Here is a 22700-nt window from a genome sequence, read left to right as displayed (position 1 = left end):
GAGAATAACCACGATTTGAGTGAAAGTTCCCCTTTTAGAGATTGGGCCCTATGCAAGGCCAGACCCATATTGGTGGTCTCCCCCAGATACCTTATGGATACAGTTGATTTCTGGTGGGAGCCTAATTTGCAAGGGATCTTGGCCTCTTGGCACAATTGCATCTGAATAGGAAATTTGTTTAGGTGGCTCCTTTGTTTGATTGTTAATTTACATGTTATTCAAAGTAAATAAATCTGATATGATAAATCAGATATGTTTACGTGTCTGTGTGTGTTTTTCGCAAAGTATCAGGCAATGGCCCAGGGGCCAGATAAATGGCTCTTTGAGAATCCAAACACAACGAACAAACCAGTTAACGAGGAGATTTCAGGCTTTATTAAGTACCTGTAGAACAGGGATGTCAAACTGGCGGCCTTCAGGCCGTATGCCCCATGCACAGGCCATGCCCACACCAGCTCCCCAAAGGTAAAAAATGTCACGGAACGTCACGTGATAGCAACGTGCTGTAGAAGGCAAATTAAATAGACGAAAGCATCAAGTCTTAGAAGTCATTTCGCTTCTCAACCAAGAAGGTTCTTCAGGTCTGATTGGATGGTGGGAATGGAAGGATTGATATTCCTTGCAGACAGCTGGGCATTTGTATTCTTTTAGAGAGTTGTTGAGGCCACTTGGAGGTTTGCTTGGTCCTCAGGGTCACCTGAGTAGTGCAAATGGGTGGGGAGCCTTTTTCGACCTGCTGAAAGGGTTCCTGCAGTCTGCACTTTTTCTGGAACTCCCTTCATACTCCTGCACCATCAAGTCCAATGATGGCTCTTTTGCTGCTGGGAACCCCATTTCAAGCAATGGTGATGCTCTGAGGCCCTGGGCGTACAGCCCCACACAACAGACAAGACCGTGGTCCATAACTGTCGGACGGGCATGGAAGTCTGACACGTTTCCTGATAAGGCATCCCCTTCCTTCCACATAGGCTGCATTGTTATGCTAGCAATGCTGCACTCAGGGGAGCACTTCTGATTTTGGTTGATTCCTTTTCACCTTCAAAGCTTCCAGCTTTCACATCTGGCTTTTCGATGAGAGCGGCATGTGGTTTCCTATATGATTTTATACACGTAGGTCAGTTGACTCCAAACAAACAAAATGATCAACGGTGAAGACCCATTTGAAATGGTCCAAAAGAGTAGCGCACATGCCGAAACTTCTCCTGTAAGAATCAGGTGAAAACACGGCATTTCTCTCAAAAGGAGGGCTGCAGATGTTCCCGGATTCCAGCCTCGGAGAGAAGGCCCATGAGCTGGGAATTTCTACCCCCAAAATACTGGAGGCCCACAGATTCTCCACCAGAGATGATACAGTATTCACAGTGCTTCTCATCAAGATGCTTCAGAAATCCTTACCACAGCCATGACGAGTAAATCTGTCTTGTTCTTTTCCTAAATGTGCTGACCTAGGCTATCATGGCTTGTTTAAGATATCTGTTGAGTTCATGGGGAAGCTATTTCCAGACCTTCTGATCCATGAACTAACCTCTTAGTTACAGAATGATATCTCATTTTGTTTATGTCTAGGTAGGGCAAATTCACATGGGCTGTGGACCAGTAATATGTATTTTTAGGAAAAATGCTTCCTCTTCATACATCGCACATAGAAACAGAGGCGTGCATCTAAAATTGTTGTCATTGCTGACTGATCTAATTTCTAAACTAATGCTTAAATGCATTTCTTCAGCTAGCTCCTTGGTGACAGCTTTTCTGATATCTCACTTGGCTTGAGATTTCTTGATAGGCTATCAGGGAAGACTATTTAACTTTGATGGTTATCTTCCTGAATCATCCAGCTCTCACTGGCATAATTCCTAGTTCACAAGGATCTCTTTGTTTTAGTGAGTTGTTGGTACAGGTGACACAGCCTGTATGGCATATGCAATCTTGGTCTATCCTTTCTTTGTCCGTGCTCTACGGTTGTCTATCCATTCTTGGCATTTTGGCATAAATCATGCTTGTCGTTTGGCCCTTCTTTCCTTTTCTTCCTCCATATCAATCGCTTCTTCTTTCCTTTTTCCTTCCACTCTCTTTCTTTTCTCCTCCCACCCAACTTAAGGCAGCGTCTAGATAATCGCTATTGTTGATGACAAGCGTTCATTGGTTATGAAGCTCCTGCTGTAATACCAACGTCCATTAGGAAAACAGTATGCCACTCACTCCAAAAAGGCCCAAGAAGTTTTGGAAAACCAAAACAATAAATACTTGCTGATAGGTTTCCAGTTTGTACATTTGGTCATCTTGATCCCAGTAACCCTAGAAGCAGCAGAAATGAGAGACAAGTCTGTACCAAGATGGGATGGGATGGGAGGTTTCAGGCTCTTCCCCATGGAGGTGATTTAAAACTATCTCAAGCTACTCATTCACATATTGCACGATTTCTTCAGGACGTTTTCTATGCATTCCAAGAGCCATTCTTTCTGGCTTCTTCCGGGGATTCTCGTCTGAGGTTTTTCAGAGATGGTTGTAGCCATGCTTGCATATCTGTTTTGGATGCACTAGGACCATTCTTTCTGAACTTGCTAAAGATGCTTGAAGCCATCCATCCACCCATAAGTTTCTTTCAGAGCAAGCAGGTTCTACCCAAATCACCCTCTCCTTCCTCTTTACCATGCTTGTTTTTGATTCCTTAGAGTATTTGAGATCCTGGATGCCCTTAATAGATGCTTCGGGACATTCCCGAGTACCTAGATGGGGTGCTTCAGGTCCTTCCCCTTTGAAGCTATTTACAGATATTTCAAGCCATTTTTGGCATCTTGCTTGTATGTTTCAGGACCTTTTCCAAGTTTTTCAGGGATCGTTGAAGCCATTTTTCCAGTTGCGGTATGGGTTCTTCAGAAAATAAAAAGCTTTCTAAGGATCCTTGAAGCCATTGTAAACTATTTTCCACGGGTCCTTCGGAACATTGCTTCTTGAGGTTTGCTATTGATTTTTCAAACCATCTCTTCCTCAGAGTTCTTTTAATCTCTACCGTGGACTTCTGTAGATCCTGAACGCCTTTCATAGAGGCTTCAAGCCATTCCCGAGTACCTAGGCGTCCTTCCTCCTCAAGATTCTTTATAGATATTTCAAGTCATTTTTTGGCATCTTGTTTAGATACTTTAGGACCTTCGTCTTGCAGGTTTTTTAAGGATTGTCGAAGCCATTTTTCAAGAACTGGTCTAGGTTCTCCAGAAAGTGACAGGCTTTCTAAGGATCCTTGAAGCCATTCTAATCTATTCACCAGAGATCCTTCAGGACATTGCTTCTTGAGGTTCTCTATTGATTTTTCCAGCCATCCCTTTTTTCTGGCTCGACTTGGATTTTTGTAGATGTTGAATGCCTATAATAGATGCTTCAAGCCATCCCTGCACATCTAAATCGCAGGTTTCTGGCCCTTCTTCTTGGAGATGATTTATCGATGTTTCTAGCCAACCATTCACATCCCCCCTGGATGCCTCAGCACATTCCTTCGGGAGGTTGGTGGTGGATGCTTTAAGCCATTCGGGCAGGGTGTACAGTTCAGAGGAATCCTCTTTCAGGATTTTCAGCGATTGCTGAAGCCACCTCAGTATATTTTGCCCGGGTTCCTTAGATGTTCTGATTTTAAGGCTGTCTACTGAAGCCTTAAGCCATTTCTTATTTAATTGATATCTCAAATTGATTTGAGGCTTCGTTTTGTCTTGAGCTTCTGTCTTGTTTTCGGTAATGTCTGCCCTTGTTTGGCAGAGACTCACAGAGCCTCCTTTGCTCTCTCTGCTGCTGGGTCTCTGCTCCATCTGGTCTCGGTCCATCATTAAGGGGCAGCGGCCCTTCCTCAGTTGTGTCTCTCTAGAAAAAGCCAGAAGGTTAGATGTGAATCTGGACCAACAACAAAGCATTCTTAATTTAAAAAGGATGGGAACTGCTTTGATGTCAGGAAACTCTCACTCTTGTGTCTAAAGTGTGTAGAAGTGTATGAATATTGTTGGGCAGCAGGGGTTGGAGGTTAAAAGATCTCTCCTATACATATCTTCCCATTCACTTCCATGAGATTAACTCCTAGATTTGTATATGTAAAAGTATAATGAGCCATAATTCATTAATTTCTTTCTGAAGTAAGGAGATGTTCAGGTTTTCCCAAGCTTTCTAAGATAAGGGGAACCTAATGTGAAATTCTGGAACAGGAAATTCATGGTGGCTATCTAAAAATTTCTCACCTCCACAGTCTTATTTCGTACTCTCGGCAGAGCTCCTCTTTCTCGTCGGTCAACTCAATATTTTTGAAGGTCAGGACCTCTGTTTTCATTTCGAGCTCTTTGTTTTCTATCGCTAGCTTTGCTATTACTGCTCTTTTTCTGTAAATTATGAGGACAAGAGATATTAGCCCTCTTCATTTTTTACTTGAATTACTAAGCATACCTACATTCTTAATTATTTTTGCAATCCATTATACCTATTGCTCTTCTCTTATTCAGTTATACATACATATAAAAGAATGGAACATTTCTTTCATCCGGTATATCTGGCTTAAGGGCTCTAATAAATAAATTTGAATTGGAAAGAAAAAATCAAGTTCGATCTAAACATTTCTCACCTATAAAATTCTTCTTTAAGGTCATTATTTTCCCGTAGGAGCTCTGCATTTTCTCCAGCATATTTTTTAAGCTTGCAGCTGAGACTCTCATTTTCTCGTCTGAGTTTGTCCAGCTGCCCAGGCTCATCTGAACTCCTTTCCCTGTAAAATATCACGAGCAGAGTGAAATTAGCCCCCTTAGGTTTTTTTTATTTGAATCATAATACTCGTTTAACATTAAAACTAACTGAAATAGCTGAGAAAGGAAGAGGAAGTCAGGGTTACTAGCTCACCTGCTCAGCTTTTCTTCATACTCTTTGCAGAGTATGAAGAGTTCCTCTTTTTCTTTGGCCAGTTGCAGATTTTTATTCGTAAGCTCCTGAATTTTTAATTCCAGCTCCTCTTTCTCTGTCAGGAGTTTTGACATTTCCATTGTCTTTCTGCAAATTATGAAGATCGGAGAGAAATTAGCTCCCTTTGTAAAAGAATGAGCTTTTTTACTTGAATGATCACTCCTTTTCTTCAATTAAAACACATTAAAAATACCTTCATGGGTGGGTGCGTGCGTGCGTGCGCTTTCGTGCGCCACGTTTGTGTGTGTACGTCAATGCACAGGAAATAATGCTTTGACCATTTATTTTTCTTTTTTTCTAAATATGTTCCATGAAAGGCACAAACAAATTCAAAATGATTTTCAGAAGCAAAGTAAAGTTATGGATGTAGGATATGGGGAAAGTTCTCACTGCTCACAAATGCCTAACTGTCGACATATTTCAACAAGTTGGTCTCTCAGAGATAGTAGTACCTTGTTTATGAGGGAGCGTATATTAATTGTATCAATACCCTTGTTATCTCGTGCTCCGCCGGACCTTGTTTATGAGGGAGCGTAACAAGGGTATTAATAAACCCTCAAGATAATAAACAGCAAAGTGTTACTAAACTCTTTTCAGAAGTCATTCTGTAGTGTAGAGGATACCTAAAATGTTTGTGCACCACATAAAGGTATGGCGTATGCCATGACTTACGCATAACTCTGGTTCCTCGCTCTCTTCAGATCTACTTCCAGTCTTTCGGTTTTGGTGTGAACAATCTAGAGAAACAAAAGTACATCACAAGTCAGGAATATATTTCCATATCAGCCCACTCCCTACCCCCACCCCCACTACCCCATCACTCACACTGGGCTTCTTCCCCTCTTATTACGACGTGAATTATTTAATCCACGCTCAAAAGATTCCTCACATGCTAGATGGCTTACCTGATGGGAACGCATCCTTAAATTTAAATCCTGGTCCAGCTGCATCCTAATATTTTCTGGACGCCTGGAAACCTAGCAATTCCGTGAAGAATGAAAAACATAAAATGAATTGTAGATGTTTGCTTGATAATTTTCTTCCTTACGAAAATTTCTTCAAGGAGATACATTTCATGATCATGAGAAGAATTACATGAATTTGTTTTCCATTAATTCTCTGTGATGTCAGTGTAAAGAGGATATTACTTTAAAGTTCCTCTTTAGGAAAAGAGTCAGGGGTGTAGACAAGCATATTTGTGCATATTAAAATCATGCATTCCAAGATGAGCACACACATGTGCAACTCCCAATTTATTGCTGTAGATGTTCAATACAGGCAATAAAGAGTATTCCGGCTGGGATAAAAAAAGAAAGACCTAGTTTTAGTTAATTTGTTTAGGAAACGTAAAAGACAGTGGTTCAAACCAAATATGAATCATCTAAATTTTATGTTACTATTGTATAGGGCCAAAGAAAGTAGCTAATGTGGCAAGGAAGGAACGAACCAAGAATTAGCACAAACTCTGATAATTGCCATTCTTTATTAGAAATTACAAATAAACTAGTTTGTATTGAATAGGGGTGTGTGTGTGTGGATCTCATATATGTAATGGAAATAGAAAGCGAACATGTACACTATCTAAAATATGTTGCACATGCATTATTAACAATTACCTCAGCACGTCTCCGTTCTTCTGTGGTAGATGACAGAAGAGGAAGTCTGGATGTTTCTTCCTGCCATGACAAAATACCCCATTTACAAAAACAAACAAATTGACAGCCACTATTTTTTCTAACAACAGCTCTATGTGACTTGGGTTGTTGTTAAAGATAGTTTCAGCTTCAAATCTGCGGTGCCAACTGTATTTCTGTCATCTAAAGTTTGCACCCCGGCCTGGAAGATTTTGATGTTTGTCCACAACTGGAGCAGCTTCTTGGATGAGAATCTAAACATCTTCAAGGAAAACAAAAAAGAAAGTCCTGCTTCCTCTTGAAAAATTCCCATTCCTATTCTTGGGAATAGGAATGGGACAGATAGGGAGTCCTTCTACTATATCCCCAAACAGCCCTTTCATTTTAAGTGCAGAGAAAACGAAAAGTACTCCTGCTAAAAGTCATGTAAAACCTCCATTAGCAACTTGGCCTATTAAATATGTTAAATCAATACTTACAATGACCTAAGATAGCTCTGCAAGTTCATTGATTCATTCATCCAACTTATTTGGCTGCCCAAGTTGCAATAGAGACTCTGGGTCTCTCTCTTTGCTTTCCTTCCACTTGTTTGTGTTTGATTCTCAGGGACTGACCGACCGACCTATTTACCTACCCACCTACTACCCACCTACCGACCGACCGACCGACCGACCGACCGACCTAACTATTCAAATTTCTATATGTTTTATCACACTTGAGAATAGCATTTACTGCGACAGCCTATGAACAAATGTTTTTTCTTACCTCTTTTTGGAGACGTTTCATGGTTTCTCTTAATCTTCTCAACAAATGGTTTTCCATCGCAAAATCAGTGATGGAAACTAGAAGGTAAGGTAATAGGTGAGAATGCAGAATAGCTTTAACATTTTTATTTCAAAAATTGGAATGTAGATCTTGAGACACAATGTCTACAATAGCACATCATTTTTAAATTATATTTGCCCTCCAGGTCCTCTAATCTGATCCTTTAGGACAGGGCTGTGTCAAGCTCCCAGCCCGTGGGCTGGATGGGTCACATCCTGGCCACAGCCACACCCGGTTTAGTGAAGGAGAAAAAAAGTCCAGATATGTCACGTGATGCCGCCGTGACGACGTGACTTAAAGACAGAGCTGTAGCCAAATGCAGCTTCCTCAAGAGTGCCTTTTAAACTCTGGGAATGATGCAGGAAAAGGCCATCTCCCATCTGCCTAATAGTTTAGTCTCCAAAGAGCAGTGGAGCTTCTTGTTTTCTCCCGCAGACTTCAACGTCTGCTGAAACGCATTCTCTTCACATTCTCTTCGGTAGTCAGGCTCTAAGTGCTTGAAAAGGCAACTCCCTTTGCCTCCCCTAATAACTGAGGGAAACACAGTCCAATCTTCCTGGATAGCACCTGGTCGCCCATCCCTCTCCAGGACTTTTCACTTTCCATATTATAACAAGAAACATCAACACTAACTTTGTTTTCAAAATGTAAATCCTACTATGTAGGAGATACAACCATGGACCTGCTAAACTACTGTATCTAGAATGATCTATATAACTGGCCGTGTTATAATATTCCCCATGAAAAGTCTTTTAATTTAAGGAACTTTTTTCCTTTCAAACCACAACAGACGCTAACAATTTCTAGAGGTAAAATTTTTGATTTAGCGCGTGAGAAAAGTGTTCACTTTTTCCCCAAATGCCAATCTGCAAAGGTAGCCCAACAAGTTGCTTTCTCACAGTTTAGGCGGTACTACTTTTTGTGAGATTGATTGCGATCACAACTGCATCAATAAAATTTGCAATAGTGATGAGAGCTTCATATGAAAAACAAGCTCATTGTTTTGCGGCCACCAACAAATAGCAGAGGTCTTCTTGGTATTCTATTTAAAATGGGGATTAGCAACAAAATTTTACAAGGTGCCAAGAAACAAGTCATCAAGGCTTGGTGCTATGGGGTGATGACATCTCAGTGGTTTCTCTCGAAGTGTGAACTGTGACACGCTGGGTCCTCCTTCCGGAGGTGTGTCCTTACCAGGATCCTCAGCTCCTCGACGCTTCAGCACCTCAGCACTTCAGCACCTCCGCACTTCAGCTCCTCGACGCTTCAGCACCTCAGCACTTCAGCACTTCCGCACCTCAGCTCCTCAGAACCTCAGCACTTCAGCACCTCCGCACTTCAGCACTTCAGCACCTCAGAACGTCCGCACTTCAGCACCTCAGCACTTAGCTCCTCAACACCTCCGCACTTCAGCACCTCCGCACTTCAGCTCCTCGACGCTTCAGCACCTCAGCGCTTCAGCACTTCCGCACCTCAGCTCCTCAGAACCTCAGCACTTCAGCACCTCCGCACTTCAGCACTTCAGCACCTCAGAACGTCCGCACTTCAGCACCTCAGCACTTAGCTCCTCAACACCTCCGCACTTCAGCACCTCCGCACTTCAGCTCCTCGACGCTTCAGCACCTCAGCGCTTCAGCACTTCCGCACCTCAGCTCCTCAGAACCTCAGCACTTCAGCACCTCCGCACTTCAGCACTTCAGCACCTCAGAACCTCAGCACTTCAGCACCTCAGCACTTAGCTCCTCAACTCCTCCGCACTTCAGCACCTCAGCACTTCAGCACCTCCGCACTTCAGCTCCTCAGCACTTCAGCACCTCCGCACGTCAGCACCTCCGCACCTCAGCTCCTCAGCGCTTCAGCGCCTCAGCGCTTCAGCACCTCAGAACCTCAGCACTTCAGCACCTCCGCACTTCAGCACTTCAGCACCTCAGAACCTCAGCACTTCAGCACCTCAGCACTTAGCTCCTCAACACCTCCGCACTTCAGCACCTCAGCACTTCAGCACCTCCGCACTTCAGCTCCTCAGCACTTCAGCACCTCCGCACGTCAGCACCTCCGCACCTCAGCTCCTCAGCGCTTCAGCGCCTCAGCGCTTCAGCACCTCAGAACCTCAGCACTTCAGCACCTCTGCACTTCAGCACTTCAGCACCTCAGAACGTCCGCACTTCAGCACCTCCGCACTTCAGCACCTTAGCTCCTCAACACCTCCGCAATTCAGCACCTCAGCTCCTCCGCAACTCAGCACCTCAACTCCTCAACACCTCAGCACAAGGATTGGGATCCTGGATATATATATATGTAGCAGTCAAAGTCATCACAATCAGTGTTTCATGACACGGTCTACTATGTCTTAATCTTTTATTTAGCTGTGGATAGATGCTAGAGGTGCAACTTGTATGCCCCACAGTGTCATGGCAGATAGCGGATACCCCCTCCTATGCCCCCTCGTGCTCAAATCAATCAATGGCTGTCCACTATCGTGTGGTATTGGAGCTTGGGCTACAACCCCATTGAAACATTCTTTCGCTTTTTACTAATTTCAGAACAACCCCAAAAATGCTTGGCTGTTTATCAGGCTTGAGTTTAGGGGTGCTTCTACTATGTCCATTATACCAAATGCCCTTTGCTTCTGGAGTGCGATGGAGTGGAACCATTACAGGGCACGAAACCATCTCAGTGGGTGGGGTCCTTTCTGCAACAATGACTATCTTGAGGTCGCACCATTTCAACAAGTGTCCATCTACTAAATGACCACTCACAAATGATTCCAAAAACTCTAATCATTTCTCAATTTCTAGCATGTGTCTGCTTTGTTTCATCCCTCTGGTGAATTACCATCCAACTTTACCATCCTATTTTGCCTGTGGAGAAATCCTTGGGACACATCTGTGCCAGGAACACAACACTGGTTAATTTTCTCAAGTGGCAGATTGCCCATGTCAAGGGTGGAACAGATTTATGTGACTCTCTTGATTCTTGGAACAGTTCAGCTGTGGGCAAGGTGGCTGAGGGAGGGTCGTCCTGTCTCCTCTCTTGTCTGTGGGGAGGCCTTTTAACTCTAACACGACGACATGTCGAGAGAGTTACTGATTAGTCTCGTAAAGAGAATTTTAAAGGGAAAGGAAATTACTGTCTCCAGAAGAACCTGAGAGAGAGTCCATCTTGCCTCTGGTGCTTCAGAAGACAGAATCAAAAGATGGAAGGGTTTCAGCTGGACATTAGGAGAACATTCTAAAGCGAAGGGAGAGAAGATTAGAGAATTGACAGCCATCAATTTTTCCTCCCAACTGTGGACATCAAAGCCCCCACTTTATCGACCCCATTGGGTCTGAAAAAGACAGTTAAGCTCTAGGCAGCTTCAGAAGAACATTGGCTCTCCTTGGAGATCTTAAGCTAAGTCTAAGAAATTTTAGAATGGTTCCACAAGGACAAATGTAAGTAAACCACCAAAGTTGAGAGTTCAGATCAATTGTGATGCAGCAGTCAAGGTATTAGATGAGGAACAAGGAGCCTCTCGGTTCAAGTCCAACCATAGACGTTCCTGGGTGACTTCCTCACACTTTCTCATCCCTTTATCTCACACGGTTAATGGATGGAGGGAAAGAGGAACAAAAACTCTCCGGTACCATGAGCTCCTGAACATGAAGCAATACAGGCTGACACAAACACCTCCCAAATTCCAACTGTGGGTTGTGCAGAGGTGCGCTCCTGCATGCGCACTATGGGTTCAGGCTTCCTAATGGGAAATGGGGGAAGGCAAGGCACATACAAGCAGGGAATGTTAAAATTTGCTGATGTATAAAAGGAACACGTATGCAACTGTCCCTGAATAACAGACACATACGTTCACTCTTATGCAGTGCCAGAGTAGTCTGCTCAAGCTGTAAGTCCAACCCTGAATTCTGTTGTGCTAATTGTTAGTTGAGAAGATTCTGTGCATAGTTTCAGCGTTCCGACGGGACCTTTGCGAGTTGACACATAGACTGTTTAGCATTAAATCAGTTTAATTGGACCTTCGTGTGTGGACCTGGTCTTTCCATCAGACACCTTGTTGTCAAATTTTTGCCATTTCATCCCTGGTCATAAATTAATTATTCATGTCATCATGTGACAGCTTTTACATCGTCACTTTTACTGCATAATCTTTTTTTCATTGAATGACCTCTCATTTTCTTGATGCTTATAAAGTGGCCTTGTTGCAGTCTCCAAATGCTTTGGTTTTTCTTAAGGGAGTAGATTATTTTATGCAACAGATAGTAATGTACTCAGCCCCTAGATCCTATTGCAACTTCCCCAGGATCAAAACCAGATTTACTTTGCGATTGCTCGTACGTAGTGGGCTCTCAGCTCCTTGTAACTGATTCATGGTGGATATGAATTTCTGACTGACTGAAAAGTTGTCTGACTTTTAAAACACATCCGTGCGGTGTGTGCCTCCCTTTACACTGCATGCGGAGGGATTGTAGATGAGAATAACCACGATTTGAGTGAAAGTTCCCCTTTTAGAGATTGGGCCCTATGCAAGGCCAGACCCATATTGGTGGTCTCCCCCAGATACCTTATGGATACAGTTGATTTCTGGTGGGAGCCTAATTTGCAAGGGATCTTGGCCTCTTGGCACAATTGCATCTGAATAGGAAATTTGTTTAGGTGGCTCCTTTGTTTGATTGTTAATTTACATGTTATTCAAAGTAAATAAATCTGATATGATAAATCAGATATGTTTACGTGTCTGTGTGTGTTTTTCGCAAAGTATCAGGCAATGGCCCAGGGGCCAGATAAATGGCTCTTTGAGAATCCAAACACAACGAACAAACCAGTTAACGAGGAGATTTCAGGCTTTATTAAGTACCTGTAGAACAGGGATGTCAAACTGGCGGCCTTCAGGCCGTATGCCCCATGCACAGGCCATGCCCACACCAGCTCCCCAAAGGTAAAAAATGTCACGGAACGTCACGTGATAGCAACGTGCTGTAGAAGGCAAATTAAATAGACGAAAGCATCAAGTCTTAGAAGTCATTTCGCTTCTCAACCAAGAAGGTTCTTCAGGTCTGATTGGATGGTGGGAATGGAAGGATTGATATTCCTTGCAGACAGCTGGGCATTTGTATTCTTTTAGAGAGTTGTTGAGGCCACTTGGAGGTTTGCTTGGTCCTCAGGGTCACCTGAGTAGTGCAAATGGGTGGGGAGCCTTTTTCGACCTGCTGAAAGGGTTCCTGCAGTCTGCACTTTTTCTGGAACTCCCTTCATACTCCTGCACCATCAAGTCCAATGATGGCTCTTTTGCTGCTGGGAACCCCATTTCAAGCAATGGTGATGCTCTGAGGCCCTGGGCGTACAGCCCCACACAACAGACAAGACCGTGGTCCATAACTGTCGGACGGGCATGGAAGTCTGACACGTTTCCTGATAAGGCATCCCCTTCCTTCCACATAGGCTGCATTGTTATGCTAGCAATGCTGCACTCAGGGGAGCACTTCTGATTTTGGTTGATTCCTTTTCACCTTCAAAGCTTCCAGCTTTCACATCTGGCTTTTCGATGAGAGCGGCATGTGGTTTCCTATATGATTTTATACACGTAGGTCAGTTGACTCCAAACAAACAAAATGATCAACGGTGAAGACCCATTTGAAATGGTCCAAAAGAGTAGCGCACATGCCGAAACTTCTCCTGTAAGAATCAGGTGAAAACACGGCATTTCTCTCAAAAGGAGGGCTGCAGATGTTCCCGGATTCCAGCCTCGGAGAGAAGGCCCATGAGCTGGGAATTTCTACCCCCAAAATACTGGAGGCCCACAGATTCTCCACCAGAGATGATACAGTATTCACAGTGCTTCTCATCAAGATGCTTCAGAAATCCTTACCACAGCCATGACGAGTAAATCTGTCTTGTTCTTTTCCTAAATGTGCTGACCTAGGCTATCATGGCTTGTTTAAGATATCTGTTGAGTTCATGGGGAAGCTATTTCCAGACCTTCTGATCCGTGAACTAACCTCTTAGTTACAGAATGATATCTCATTTTGTTTATGTCTAGGTAGGGCAAATTCACATGGGCTGTGGACCAGTAATATGTATTTTTAGGAAAAATGCTTCCTCTTCATACATCGCACATAGAAACAGAGGCGTGCATCTAAAATTGTTGTCATTGCTGACTGATCTAATTTCTAAACTAATGCTTAAATGCATTTCTTCAGCTAGCTCCTTGGTGACAGCTTTTCTGATATCTCACTTGGCTTGAGATTTCTTGATAGGCTATCAGGGAAGACTATTTAACTTTGATGGTTATCTTCCTGAATCATCCAGCTCTCACTGGCATAATTCCTAGTTCACAAGGATCTCTTTGTTTTAGTGAGTTGTTGGTACAGGTGACACAGCCTGTATGGCATATGCAATCTTGGTCTATCCTTTCTTTGTCCGTGCTCTACGGTTGTCTATCCATTCTTGGCATTTTGGCATAAATCATGCTTGTCGTTTGGCCCTTCTTTCCTTTTCTTCCTCCATATCAATCGCTTCTTCTTTCCTTTTTCCTTCCACTCTCTTTCTTTTCTCCTCCCACCCAACTTAAGGCAGCGTCTAGATAATCGCTATTGTTGATGACAAGCGTTCATTGGTTATGAAGCTCCTGCTGTAATACCAACGTCCATTAGGAAAACAGTATGCCACTCACTCCAAAAAGGCCCAAGAAGTTTTGGAAAACCAAAACAATAAATACTTGCTGATAGGTTTCCAGTTTGTACATTTGGTCATCTTGATCCCAGTAACCCTAGAAGCAGCAGAAATGAGAGACAAGTCTGTACCAAGATGGGATGGGATGGGAGGTTTCAGGCTCTTCCCCATGGAGGTGATTTAAAACTATCTCAAGCTACTCATTCACATATTGCACGATTTCTTCAGGACGTTTTCTATGCATTCCAAGAGCCATTCTTTCTGGCTTCTTCCGGGGATTCTCGTCTGAGGTTTTTCAGAGATGGTTGTAGCCATGCTTGCATATCTGTTTTGGATGCACTAGGACCATTCTTTCTGAACTTGCTAAAGATGCTTGAAGCCATCCATCCACCCATAAGTTTCTTTCAGAGCAAGCAGGTTCTACCCAAATCACCCTCTCCTTCCTCTTTACCATGCTTGTTTTTGATTCCTTAGAGTATTTGAGATCCTGGATGCCCTTAATAGATGCTTCGGGACATTCCCGAGTACCTAGATGGGGTGCTTCAGGTCCTTCCCCTTTGAAGCTATTTACAGATATTTCAAGCCATTTTTGGCATCTTGCTTGTATGTTTCAGGACCTTTTCCAAGTTTTTCAGGGATCGTTGAAGCCATTTTTCCAGTTGCGGTATGGGTTCTTCAGAAAATAAAAAGCTTTCTAAGGATCCTTGAAGCCATTGTAAACTATTTTCCACGGGTCCTTCGGAACATTGCTTCTTGAGGTTTGCTATTGATTTTTCAAACCATCTCTTCCTCAGAGTTCTTTTAATCTCTACCGTGGACTTCTGTAGATCCTGAACGCCTTTCATAGAGGCTTCAAGCCATTCCCGAGTACCTAGGCGTCCTTCCTCCTCAAGATTCTTTATAGATATTTCAAGTCATTTTTTGGCATCTTGTTTAGATACTTTAGGACCTTCGTCTTGCAGGTTTTTTAAGGATTGTCGAAGCCATTTTTCAAGAACTGGTCTAGGTTCTCCAGAAAGTGACAGGCTTTCTAAGGATCCTTGAAGCCATTCTAATCTATTCACCAGAGATCCTTCAGGACATTGCTTCTTGAGGTTCTCTATTGATTTTTCCAGCCATCCCTTTTTTCTGGCTCGACTTGGATTTTTGTAGATGTTGAATGCCTATAATAGATGCTTCAAGCCATCCCTGCACATCTAAATCGCAGGTTTCTGGCCCTTCTTCTTGGAGATGATTTATCGATGTTTCTAGCCAACCATTCACATCCCCCCTGGATGCCTCAGCACATTCCTTCGGGAGGTTGGTGGTGGATGCTTTAAGCCATTCGGGCAGGGTGTACAGTTCAGAGGAATCCTCTTTCAGGATTTTCAGCGATTGCTGAAGCCACCTCAGTATATTTTGCCCGGGTTCCTTAGATGTTCTGATTTTAAGGCTGTCTACTGAAGCCTTAAGCCATTTCTTATTTAATTGATATCTCAAATTGATTTGAGGCTTCGTTTTGTCTTGAGCTTCTGTCTTGTTTTCAGTAATGTCTGCCCTTGTTTGGCAGAGACTCACAGAGCCTCCTTTGCTCTCTCTGCTGCTGGGTCTCTGCTCCATCTGGTCTCGGTCCATCATTAAGGGGCAGCGGCCCTTCCTCAGTTGTGTCTCTCTAGAAAAAGCCAGAAGGTTAGATGTGAATCTGGACCAACAACAAAGCATTCTTAATTTAAAAAGGATGGGAACTGCTTTGATGTCAGGAAACTCTCACTCTTGTGTCTAAAGTGTGTAGAAGTGTATGAATATTGTTGGGCAGCGGGGGTTGGAGGTTAAAAGATCTCTCCTATACATATCTTCCCATTCACTTCCATGAGATTAACTCCTAGATTTGTATATGTAAAAGTATAATGAGCCATAATTCATTAATTTCTTTCTGAAGTAAGGAGATGTTCAGGTTTTCCCAAGCTTTCTAAGATAAGGGGAACCTAATGTGAAATTCTGGAACAGGAAATTCATGGTGGCTATCTAAAAATTTCTCACCTCCACAGTCTTATTTCGTACTCTCGGCAGAGCTCCTCTTTCTCGTCGGTCAACTCAATATTTTTGAAGGTCAGGACCTCTGTTTTCATTTCGAGCTCTTTGTTTTCTATCGCTAGCTTTGCTATTACTGCTCTTTTTCTGTAAATTATGAGGACAAGAGATATTAGCCCTCTTCATTTTTTACTTGAATTACTAAGCATACCTACATTCTTAATTATTTTTGCAATCCATTATACCTATTGCTCTTCTCTTATTCAGTTATACATACATATAAAAGAATGGAACATTTCTTTCATCCGGTATATCTGGCTTAAGGGCTCTAATAAATAAATTTGAATTGGAAAGAAAAAATCAAGTTCGATCTAAACATTTCTCACCTATAAAATTCTTCTTTAAGGTCATTATTTTCCCGTAGGAGCTCTGCATTTTCTCCAGCATATTTTTTAAGCTTGCAGCTGAGACTCTCATTTTCTCGTCTGAGTTTGTCCAGCTGCCCAGGCTCATCTGAACTCCTTTCCCTGTAAAATATCACGAGCAGAGTGAAATTAGCCCCCTTAGGTTTTTTTTATTTGAATCATAATACTCGTTTAACATTAAAACTAACTGAAATAGCTGAGAAAGGAAGAGGAAGTCAGGGTTACTAGCTCACCTGCTCAGCTTTTCTTCATACTCTTTGCAGAGTATGAAGAGTTCCTCTTTTTCTTTGGCCAGTTGCAGATTTTTATTCGTAAGCTCCTGAATTTTTAATTCCAGCTCCTCTTTCTCTGTCAGGAGTTTTGACATTTCCATTGTCTTTCTGCAAATTATGAAGATCGGAGAGAAATTAGCTCCCTTTGTAAAAGAATGAGCTTTTTTACTTGAATGATCACTCCTTTTCTTCAATTAAAACACATTAAAAATACCTTCATGGGTGGGTGCGTGCGTGCGTGCGCTTTCGTGCGCCACGTTTGTGTGTGTACGTCAATGCACAGGAAATAATGCTTTGACCATTTATTTTTCTTTTTTTCTAAATATGTTCCATGAAAGGCACAAACAAATTCAAAATGATTTTCAGAAGCAAAGTAAAGTTATGGATGTAGGATATGGGGAAAGTTCTCACTGCTCACAAATGCCTAACTGTCGACATATTTCAACAAGTTGGTCTCTCAGAGATAGTAGTACCTTGTTTATGAGGGAGCGTATATTAATTGTATCAATACCCTTGTTATCTCGTGCTCCGCCGGACCTTGTTTATGAGGGAGCGTAACAAGGGTATTAATAAACCCTCAAGATAATAAACAGCAAAGTGTTACTAAACTCTTTTCAGAAGTCATTCTGTAGTGTAGAGGATACCTAAAATGTTTGTGCACCACATAAAGGTATGGCGTATGCCATGACTTACGCATAACTCTGGTTCCTCGCTCTCTTCAGATCTACTTCCAGTCTTTCGGTTTTGGTGTGAACAATCTAGAGAAACAAAAGTACATCACAAGTCAGGAATATATTTCCATATCAGCCCACTCCCTACCCCCACCCCCACTACCCCATCACTCACACTGGGCTTCTTCCCCTCTTATTACGACGTGAATTATTTAATCCACGCTCAAAAGATTCCTCACATGCTAGATGGCTTACCTGATGGGAACGCATCCTTAAATTTAAATCCTGGTCCAGCTGCATCCTAATATTTTCTGGACGCCTGGAAACCTAGCAATTCCGTGAAGAATGAAAAACATAAAATGAATTGTAGATGTTTGCTTGATAATTTTCTTCCTTACGAAAATTTCTTCAAGGAGATACATTTCATGATCATGAGAAGAATTACATGAATTTGTTTTCCATTAATTCTCTGTGATGTCAGTGTAAAGAGGATATTACTTTAAAGTTCCTCTTTAGGAAAAGAGTCAGGGGTGTAGACAAGCATATTTGTGCATATTAAAATCATGCATTCCAAGATGAGCACACACATGTGCAACTCCCAATTTATTGCTGTAGATGTTCAATACAGGCAATAAAGAGTATTCCGGCTGGGATAAAAAAAGAAAGACCTAGTTTTAGTTAATTTGTTTAGGAAACGTAAAAGACAGTGGTTCAAACCAAATATGAATCATCTAAATTTTATGTTACTATTGTATAGGGCCAAAGAAAGTAGCTAATGTGGCAAGGAAGGAACGAACCAAGAATTAGCACAAACTCTGATAATTGCCATTCTTTATTAGAAATTACAAATAAACTAGTTTGTATTGAATAGGGGTGTGTGTGTGTGGATCTCATATATGTAATGGAAATAGAAAGCGAACATGTACACTATCTAAAATATGTTGCACATGCATTATTAACAATTACCTCAGCACGTCTCCGTTCTTCTGTGGTAGATGACAGAAGAGGAAGTCTGGATGTTTCTTCCTGCCATGACAAAATACCCCATTTACAAAAACAAACAAATTGACAGCCACTATTTTTTCTAACAACAGCTCTATGTGACTTGGGTTGTTGTTAAAGATAGTTTCAGCTTCAAATCTGCGGTGCCAACTGTATTTCTGTCATCTAAAGTTTGCACCCCGGCCTGGAAGATTTTGATGTTTGTCCACAACTGGAGCAGCTTCTTGGATGAGAATCTAAACATCTTCAAGGAAAACAAAAAAGAAAGTCCTGCTTCCTCTTGAAAAATTCCCATTCCTATTCTTGGGAATAGGAATGGGACAGATAGGGAGTCCTTCTACTATATCCCCAAACAGCCCTTTCATTTTAAGTGCAGAGAAAACGAAAAGTACTCCTGCTAAAAGTCATGTAAAACCTCCATTAGCAACTTGGCCTATTAAATATGTTAAATCAATACTTACAATGACCTAAGATAGCTCTGCAAGTTCATTGATTCATTCATCCAACTTATTTGGCTGCCCAAGTTGCAATAGAGACTCTGGGTCTCTCTCTTTGCTTTCCTTCCACTTGTTTGTGTTTGATTCTCAGGGACTGACCGACCGACCTATTTACCTACCCACCTACTACCCACCTACCGACCGACCGACCGACCGACCGACCGACCTAACTATTCAAATTTCTATATGTTTTATCACACTTGAGAATAGCATTTACTGCGACAGCCTATGAACAAATGTTTTTTCTTACCTCTTTTTGGAGACGTTTCATGGTTTCTCTTAATCTTCTCAACAAATGGTTTTCCATCGCAAAATCAGTGATGGAAACTAGAAGGTAAGGTAATAGGTGAGAATGCAGAATAGCTTTAACATTTTTATTTCAAAAATTGGAATGTAGATCTTGAGACACAATGTCTACAATAGCACATCATTTTTAAATTATATTTGCCCTCCAGGTCCTCTAATCTGATCCTTTAGGACAGGGCTGTGTCAAGCTCCCAGCCCGTGGGCTGGATGGGTCACATCCTGGCCACAGCCACACCCGGTTTAGTGAAGGAGAAAAAAAGTCCAGATATGTCACGTGATGCCGCCGTGACGACGTGACTTAAAGACAGAGCTGTAGCCAAATGCAGCTTCCTCAAGAGTGCCTTTTAAACTCTGGGAATGATGCAGGAAAAGGCCATCTCCCATCTGCCTAATAGTTTAGTCTCCAAAGAGCAGTGGAGCTTCTTGTTTTCTCCCGCAGACTTCAACGTCTGCTGAAACGCATTCTCTTCACATTCTCTTCGGTAGTCAGGCTCTAAGTGCTTGAAAAGGCAACTCCCTTTGCCTCCCCTAATAACTGAGGGAAACACAGTCCAATCTTCCTGGATAGCACCTGGTCGCCCATCCCTCTCCAGGACTTTTCACTTTCCATATTATAACAAGAAACATCAACACTAACTTTGTTTTCAAAATGTAAATCCTACTATGTAGGAGATACAACCATGGACCTGCTAAACTACTGTATCTAGAATGATCTATATAACTGGCCGTGTTATAATATTCCCCATGAAAAGTCTTTTAATTTAAGGAACTTTTTTCCTTTCAAACCACAACAGACGCTAACAATTTCTAGAGGTAAAATTTTTGATTTAGCGCGTGAGAAAAGTGTTCACTTTTTCCCCAAATGCCAATCTGCAAAGGTAGCCCAACAAGTTGCTTTCTCACAGTTTAGGCGGTACTACTTTTTGTGAGATTGATTGCGATCACAACTGCATCAATAAAATTTGCAATAGTGATGAGAGCTTCATATGAAAAACAAGCTCATTGTTTTGCGGCCACCAACAAATAGCAGAGGTCTTCTTGGTATTCTATTTAAAATGGGGATTAGCAACAAAATTTTACAAGGTGCCAAGCAAACAAGTCATCAAGGCTTGGTGCTATGGGGTGATGACATCTCAGTGGTTTCTCTCGAAGTGTGAACTGTGACACGCTGGGTCCTCCTTCCGGAGGTGTGTCCTTACCAGGATCCTCAGCTCCTCGACGCTTCAGCACCTCAGCACTTCAGCACCTCCGCACTTCAGCTCCTCGACGCTTCAGCACCTCAGCACTTCAGCACTTCCGCACCTCAGCTCCTCAGAACCTCAGCACTTCAGCACCTCCGCACTTCAGCACTTCAGCACCTCAGAACGTCCGCACTTCAGCACCTCAGCACTTAGCTCCTCAACACCTCCGCACTTCAGCACCTCCGCACTTCAGCTCCTCGACGCTTCAGCACCTCAGCGCTTCAGCACTTCCGCACCTCAGCTCCTCAGAACCTCAGCACTTCAGCACCTCCGCACTTCAGCACTTCAGCACCTCAGAACCTCAGCACTTCAGCACCTCAGCACTTAGCTCCTCAACTCCTCCGCACTTCAGCACCTCAGCACTTCAGCACCTCCGCACTTCAGCTCCTCAGCACTTCAGCACCTCCGCACGTCAGCACCTCCGCACCTCAGCTCCTCAGCGCTTCAGCGCCTCAGCGCTTCAGCACCTCAGAACCTCAGCACTTCAGCACCTCCGCACTTCAGCACTTCAGCACCTCAGAACCTCAGCACTTCAGCACCTCAGCACTTAGCTCCTCAACACCTCCGCACTTCAGCACCTCAGCACTTCAGCACCTCCGCACTTCAGCTCCTCAGCACTTCAGCACCTCCGCACGTCAGCACCTCCGCACCTCAGCTCCTCAGCGCTTCAGCGCCTCAGCGCTTCAGCACCTCAGAACCTCAGCACTTCAGCACCTCTGCACTTCAGCACTTCAGCACCTCAGAACGTCCGCACTTCAGCACCTCCGCACTTCAGCACCTTAGCTCCTCAACACCTCCGCAATTCAGCACCTCAGCTCCTCCGCAACTCAGCACCTCAACTCCTCAACACCTCAGCACAAGGATTGGGATCCTGGATATATATATATGTAGCAGTCAAAGTCATCACAATCAGTGTTTCATGACACGGTCTACTATGTCTTAATCTTTTATTTAGCTGTGGATAGATGCTAGAGGTGCAACTTGTATGCCCCACAGTGTCATGGCAGATAGCGGATACCCCCTCCTATGCCCCCTCGTGCTCAAATCAATCAATGGCTGTCCACTATCGTGTGGTATTGGAGCTTGGGCTACAACCCCATTGAAACATTCTTTCGCTTTTTACTAATTTCAGAACAACCCCAAAAATGCTTGGCTGTTTATCAGGCTTGAGTTTAGGGGTGCTTCTACTATGTCCATTATACCAAATGCCCTTTGCTTCTGGAGTGCGATGGAGTGGAACCATTACAGGGCACGAAACCATCTCAGTGGGTGGGGTCCTTTCTGCAACAATGACTATCTTGAGGTCGCACCATTTCAACAAGTGTCCATCTACTAAATGACCACTCACAAATGATTCCAAAAACTCTAATCATTTCTCAATTTCTAGCATGTGTCTGCTTTGTTTCATCCCTCTGGTGAATTACCATCCAACTTTACCATCCTATTTTGCCTGTGGAGAAATCCTTGGGACACATCTGTGCCAGGAACACAACACTGGTTAATTTTCTCAAGTGGCAGATTGCCCATGTCAAGGGTGGAACAGATTTATGTGACTCTCTTGATTCTTGGAACAGTTCAGCTGTGGGCAAGGTGGCTGAGGGAGGGTCGTCCTGTCTCCTCTCTTGTCTGTGGGGAGGCCTTTTAACTCTAACACGACGACATGTCGAGAGAGTTACTGATTAGTCTCGTAAAGAGAATTTTAAAGGGAAAGGAAATTACTGTCTCCAGAAGAACCTGAGAGAGAGTCCATCTTGCCTCTGGTGCTTCAGAAGACAGAATCAAAAGATGGAAGGGTTTCAGCTGGACATTAGGAGAACATTCTAAAGCGAAGGGAGAGAAGATTAGAGAATTGACAGCCATCAATTTTTCCTCCCAACTGTGGACATCAAAGCCCCCACTTTATCGACCCCATTGGGTCTGAAAAAGACAGTTAAGCTCTAGGCAGCTTCAGAAGAACATTGGCTCTCCTTGGAGATCTTAAGCTAAGTCTAAGAAATTTTAGAATGGTTCCACAAGGACAAATGTAAGTAAACCACCAAAGTTGAGAGTTCAGATCAATTGTGATGCAGCAGTCAAGGTATTAGATGAGGAACAAGGAGCCTCTCGGTTCAAGTCCAACCATAGACGTTCCTGGGTGACTTCCTCACACTTTCTCATCCCTTTATCTCACACGGTTAATGGATGGAGGGAAAGAGGAACAAAAACTCTCCGGTACCATGAGCTCC

General features: G+C 43.0%; 1 protein-coding gene across 1 annotated transcript in view; it reads right to left on the bottom strand.

Moving 5' to 3' along the window:
• LOC139315026 (golgin subfamily A member 4-like) overlaps positions 1–22700 on the bottom strand; it is a 122392-nt gene that overhangs the window by 20399 nt on the left and 79293 nt on the right. The window contains exons 51-64 of the mRNA XM_070941048.1: positions 17685–17756; positions 17452–17516; positions 16720–16866; positions 16448–16588; positions 16071–16208; positions 15609–15702; positions 14098–14148; positions 5832–5903; positions 5599–5663; positions 4867–5013; positions 4595–4735; positions 4218–4355; positions 3756–3849; positions 2245–2295 (exon numbers count right to left, since the gene is read on the bottom strand). Coding sequence (XP_070797149.1) covers positions 2245–2295; positions 3756–3849; positions 4218–4355; positions 4595–4735; positions 4867–5013; positions 5599–5663; positions 5832–5903; positions 14098–14148; positions 15609–15702; positions 16071–16208; positions 16448–16588; positions 16720–16866; positions 17452–17516; positions 17685–17756 — 1416 coding nt within the window. The remainder of the gene's footprint in view (positions 1–2244; positions 2296–3755; positions 3850–4217; positions 4356–4594; positions 4736–4866; positions 5014–5598; positions 5664–5831; positions 5904–14097; positions 14149–15608; positions 15703–16070; positions 16209–16447; positions 16589–16719; positions 16867–17451; positions 17517–17684; positions 17757–22700) is intronic.

This window comes from Pituophis catenifer, unplaced genomic scaffold (assembly GCF_029215685.1).
Source record: "Pituophis catenifer annectens isolate HBS135680 unplaced genomic scaffold, rPitCat1.0.hap2 SCAF_3, whole genome shotgun sequence".
Lineage (NCBI taxonomy): Eukaryota > Metazoa > Chordata > Lepidosauria > Squamata > Colubridae > Pituophis > Pituophis catenifer.
Note: the sequence above shows the minus strand (reverse complement) of the source record. Positions and strands in the feature narration are given on the sequence as shown.